A 5,952-nucleotide genomic window follows, 5' to 3' on the forward strand; every position below is an offset into this window, starting at 1 on the left:
TCTGTAATTGCAAACAAAGGTTTCTGTACCAAATATTAAGTTCTGCTTTTCTGATGTATCAAATACTTATGTCATGCAATAAAATGCAAATTAATTACTTAAAGATCATACAATGTGATTTTCTGGATTTTTGTTTTAGATTCCGTCTCTCACAGTTGAAGTGTACCTATGATAAAAATTACAGACCTCTACATGCTTTGTAAGTAGGAAAACCTGCAAAATCGGCAGTGTATCAAATACTTGTTCGCCCCACTGTAGGTCCTCAATTTAAACCTCAGTCAAAGTTTGAGTCAGAATTTCAGCTTATGCTTTTTTTGTGTTAATTTAAGGTACCTGGATTTTGCCATTTGTTATATATATTGACTTAAATTACAACATTTTCATCTGTAGTACAATCAGTGAGTGAAAATGACTTACACTGTACTGTAATATCAATACAATAAAACCACAAATCAACAACTAGAAGTCTATTTAGTTTGTAATCATTTCCTCATTGGAGTTATCAATGTCTGTCGAATATCTTCACCTCCAGGTCAGCCAGCCCACTCAGTGTTTGAAGCTACAGGGTACACACTTGCTAATGACAGCAGCAGCAACTCAACCAGTACTACCGGTAAGAACAAGACTAACCATAGCTAGTATTGTATGGGAAGAAATTCACAGTATCATTGCCATCTAGTCTTACAAGTTATTCAGTGGGCTGCTTCTCCACCTCGTGGTGACTTTCCATCACTACAAATTATGGTTGAATGGCGAGAACCCTGTTATCGAGATTTACCCGGATTTACGGGCCAAAACCACTCCCTTTTCCCGGGATAAATAACTGTGAGAAACAGGAAAATTATGATAAATGATTTATATGAAAAGCATGGCGTGAAATGGAATTGCTAAATTACATGCAATGTCTAAATCTGGCTTCTCTATGCCCTCTGCATGATGAATCAAGGCTCAGGGTGGGGACAGACAGACCACTTTTTTTCTTGTGACCGGGAGGCCTACATTTGCTACAGCATAGCCTATGCTACAGTAATATAAAGATTTTTATTTTCTATTTCTATTTTTACTCATCTGGCTTTCGGGGTCACCTTGTTTTTCATTGTAAAGATCGTTATTTTTTTTTTATTGCAGCTGCAGAGTTTTAAAAAAGCCTATCACTCAAATATCGTTGCTTTAAATCAGTCTATTAAATCTATTCAGCTAATGAATGATGGGTTATGCATAATAAGCTTCTAACTTATAGCCTCTGTCTCTTGCGCAATACGCACACACCTGTGCTCCACTGGCCTCCTTAAAAAACGCTCCTTAGCTCTTGGAGTCCCATGCAGGAAAAGCTAGACTATTATTAAAAATAAATAACAGAAATACGTTATTTACAAAGGTATTCAGACCCTTTGCTATGAGACTCGGAATTGTGCATCCTGTTTCCGTTGATCATCCTTGATGTTTCTACAACTTGATTGGTGTTCACCTGTGGTAAATTCAATTGATTGGACATGATTTGGAAAGGCACACACATAAGGTCCCACAGTTGACAGTGCATGTCAAAGCAAAAACGAAGCCATGAGGTTGAAGGAATTGTCTGTAGAGCTCCAAGACAGGATTGTGTCGAGGCACAGATCTGGGGAATGGTACCAAAACATTTCTGCAGCATTCTTAAATGGAAGAAGGTTGGAACCATCAAGACTCTTCCTAGAGCTGGCTGCCCAGACAAACTGAGCAATCGGGGGAGAAGGGCCTTGGTCAGGGAGGTGACAAAGAACCCGATTGTCACTCTGACAGAGCTCCAGAGTTCCTCTGTGGAGATGAGAGAACCTTCCAGAATGGCAAACATCTCTGCAGCACTCCACCAATCAAGCCTTCCCAGAGGGAAGCCACTCCTCAGTAAAAGGCACATGACAGCCCACTTGGAGTTTGCCAAAAGGTTGGTCTGATGAAACCAAGATTGAACTCTTTGGCTTGAATGCCAAGTATCACGTCTGGAGGAAACCTAATACCATCCCTACGGTGAAGCATGGTGGTGGCAGCATCATGCTGTGGGTATATTTTTCAGCGGCAGGGACTGGGAGACCAGTCAGGATCGAGGGAAAGATGAATGGAGCAAAGTACAGAGAGATCCTTGATGAAAACCTGCTCCAGTGTGTTAAGGACCTCAGACTGGGGCGAAGGTTCACCTTCCAACAGGACAACAACCCTAAGCACACAGCCACGACAACGCAGAAGTGGCTTCAGGACAAATCAAATTTATTTATATAGCCCTTTTTACATCAGCTGATATCTCAGTGCTGTACAGAAACCCAGCCTAAAACCCCAAACAGCAAGCAATGCAGGTGTAGAAGCACGGTGGCTAGGAAAAACTCCCTAGAAAGGCCAAATCCTAGGAAGAAACCTAGAGAGGAACCAGGCTATGAGGGGTGGCCAGTCCTCTTCTGGCTGTGCCGGGTGGAGATTATAACAGAACATGGCCAAGATGTTCAAATGTTCATAAATGACCAGCATGGTCAAATACTAATAATCACAGTAGTTGTCGAGGGTGCAGCAAGTCAGCACCTCAGGAGTAAATGTCAGTTGGCTTTTCATAGCCGATCATTAAGAGTATCTCTTCAGGACAAGTCTCTGAATGTCCTTGAGTGGCCCAGCCAGAGCCCGGACATGAACCCGATCGAACTTCTCTGGAGAGACCTGAAAATAGCTGTGCAGCAACGCTCCCCATCAAACCTGACAGAGCTTGAGAGGATTCGCAGAGAAGAATGGGAGAAACTCCCCAAATGCAGGTGTGCCAAACTTGTAGCGTCACACCCAGGAAGACTTGAGGCTGTAATCGCTGCCAAAGTAAAGGGTCTAAATACTTATGTTAATGTAATATTTCAGTTTTTATTTTTAATAAATTTTCAAACATTTCTAAAATCCAGTTTTTGCTTTGTCATTATGGGGTATTATGTGTAGATTAATGAGGGAAATAAACTATTTAATCAGTTTTAGAATAAGGCTGTAATGTAACAAAATGTGGAAAAAGTAAAGGGGTCTGAATACTTTCCCGAATGCACTGTATTCGTCAGCCAACTAATTATACAAATAGGCCCAATTATATTTCAAGATTAACATAAAATTCACTAGCCTATACTTGTAACTTTGTAGGCCGCATTTGCTGCACCAGAATCGCATGTTCTCTTCTGCTTTATCATGGTTTGAACGATGTGCATAATTGCAGTCCATATATTACAATATAATAGGCTACAATATAGTACAGTAATAGAGTTCACAATCAAAAAGATTAGTCTACTGGAGCTAGTTTAATTTATTTAACCAAGAGAGCATATAGCTAGCTACATCTACGGGCTTTTATGTTTTCCTGTCATGCGTAATGTGCAATAGCCTATATCATATGTATTGGATAACGGCACAATCATTTGGGCTTTTTTAGGCTTCGGCTCATTAAATGTCGTTAATGTAGGGCTCATAAAATGTATTTAATATACGGCTCAGGTAGCATCAGGTTTGAATTTTCATGCTGATCAAAGCTCTAATCAAATCCAGCCATTTTTATTTGCTTTAAATTGCTTTTGAATAACACTTCCTGTTTTGGCGGGAAAAGCGATTTATTCTCGGGGTGCAACATTTGTAAAATACCTGAAAAATATTCAGATGTCCATCATAGCAGTATCCAATAGTATAATCAATTGAAAACCTATTGTTTTATCCACAAATACACTCCATATCCTCCTGAACAAGGTGACTGTAGGTACTGTCCAGAATAGCTGTATGATGCATTCATTCATTCATTACCCTGTAATTCCCTGTAGATTGGTCGTCAGTGTCCCAGACAACAGAGAACACACCTCATAATGGCACAAGAACCAACTCCACTAATGCTAGAGGTAAGACAGTCTTACTATTTTTACGAAGTGCATACAGATCTGGTTAAGTGTGTCATGTTTAGGGGCTGTGTAAGTCAGATTTGGATATAAGGCTACAGTAGAAGAGGCTAAAGTTGCACTGGTGGTCTCATTCACAGGAATCTTCGATGAGACGGAGAGGCAGAGAGGAAATGGAAGCAGTGCGCCGTTGCTCATCTTCCTCGTGACGTGCCTCATCCTTGGTCTGCTGGTGGTCGTTGTGTTCTTTGTAATCAAGCTGAGGAGGGCTCACATACTCTGGAAGAAAGGTAACTAGAGACCAGCACACCTCTCGGCTCTCACTGTTTAGGATCTTCTCATGACTTTGCATGTTTGGTCATCTTTGGTTTATGGCAGGTGTGCACAACTAGTCCTCAACTGGAATTTCGCTCTGTTGGTTTTCCTTTCTTCTTTGTTGGATCAGTTGATATTAACCAAACATGGTTTTTCAGGTCTAGATCAGAAAGAACAAAAACCAGCAAATAACCTGCAGCCCTCAAGGACTTGAGTTGCCACTAAATCTAAACTTTTCACAAGTAATTATTCAGAAATTATCATAGTTTTGATCATTACAGAAAATGAAGACTCTGATCAATCTGTGGAGAGCAGCAGATCAAAATCAAGCAATGAAGAGAAACAATCCAGAAGAAGGGGAAATGGTAATATTTTACATCCTACATAGTCTGATTTCTGTGACATTTCTGTGACATATGAAAAGAAAATCAACCAATGAAAGAACACAATGACAAAAAGCACAATTATAAGAACTATCCCACAATTCAACGTCTATTCCATGTTGGTTCAACTTAATTTAATTGAAATTATGTGGAAACAACGTTGATTCAACCAGTGTGTGCCCAGTGGGATGTCTAGTATATGCTAAAATGTAGGACATTTTATATGTTCCACATGATTTAAAAATTGCCTGTTTTTCTAGGACTTTTTAACATTGGATTCACAAAGTATGTCGTTGAGGAACCAATGGCAACAGAGACGACAACAACAACAAACACCAAAACAGAAGAGGCTCCTGAAATGCAAATCATCCCACAAACAGATGGAGCAACCCTAAGCCCTCAGATCAAGGAGACGGAACTGTAAAAAATGTCAGTGTGTGTGTTTTAATATTGGGAATTCACATAGAGAATTCAAATCATAAGCACCTAAAATGTGACAAACAATATATTTTTATTGTAATATTGTTTTAAAACATATAACGTTACTGTGATATAGTGGATAATTATGTGTGTACACAGGCTCATAAGCTGCTATTATGTATGATATATATATTTTTAAATCCAAGTTTATTTTTATACTGAAATAAAGGAAAAATATACAACATAAGTATGGATTATTCTGTGGAAGTATCCCCCCACCTTGTTAATAGTGTATATTCTCGTGTGTATTTATTTTATTCTCTTGTGTACTTTTATATTACTTAGTACAACTGCATTGTTGAGCTTGTAAGCAAGCATTTCACTGTACTGTTTACACCTGCTGCATCCTGCGCGTGTAACAAATAAACTCTGTGTCACGACTTCCGCCGAAATCGGGTCCTCTCCTTGTTCGGGCGGCGCTCGTTGGTTGGCGTCGCCGGTCTTCTAGCCATCATCGATCCACTTTTCATTTTCCATGTGTTTTGTCTTGTTTTTCTTTCAATTTCCTCAATTACTTGTTGTGTACTTAACCCTCTGTTCCCCCATGTCTTTGTGTGGGATTGTTTATTGTAGTGCTTGTGCACGTTCCCCGTGAGCGCACAACGGGTTATTTTTGTGCCCATGTATCTTGGCGTTCTGGATGCTGTTGGTTTTGCTAAATAAATCTCCGGTTATCACCCAGTTCTGCTCTCCTGTGCTGACTTCTCTGCCGCCAATTACACACCCCGCTACACTCTGATTTGATTTTCAGGAATTGTATTGTATTTACACTATCTTTGTTTGGGTGATTTCTCTATTGGCCTACATACCTTTGAATAACAAATACCATGAACTGTTCTGCTAGTTGAATGCTGGGCTAGAACAAAGTGTGCATACTCCTGGGGGTCTCCAAAGAGAATTAG

General features: G+C 39.8%; 1 protein-coding gene across 1 annotated transcript in view; it reads left to right on the forward strand.

The window, feature by feature from the left end:
* The window catches only part of LOC111950204 (cytotoxic and regulatory T-cell molecule-like), a 13,014-nt gene extending 7,289 nt beyond the window's left edge, over window positions 1–5,725 (forward strand). The window contains exons 7-11 of the mRNA XM_023967612.2: window positions 533–613; window positions 3,801–3,875; window positions 4,013–4,162; window positions 4,469–4,552; window positions 4,831–5,725. Coding sequence (XP_023823380.1) covers window positions 533–613; window positions 3,801–3,875; window positions 4,013–4,162; window positions 4,469–4,552; window positions 4,831–4,994 — 554 coding nt within the window. The 3' untranslated portion in view covers window positions 4,995–5,725. The remainder of the gene's footprint in view (window positions 1–532; window positions 614–3,800; window positions 3,876–4,012; window positions 4,163–4,468; window positions 4,553–4,830) is intronic.
* Window positions 5,726–5,952: the final 227 nt, after the last annotated feature.

This window comes from Salvelinus sp. IW2-2015, linkage group LG23 (assembly GCF_002910315.2).
Source record: "Salvelinus sp. IW2-2015 linkage group LG23, ASM291031v2, whole genome shotgun sequence".
Classification (NCBI taxonomy): Eukaryota; Metazoa; Chordata; class Actinopteri; order Salmoniformes; family Salmonidae; genus Salvelinus; species Salvelinus sp. IW2-2015.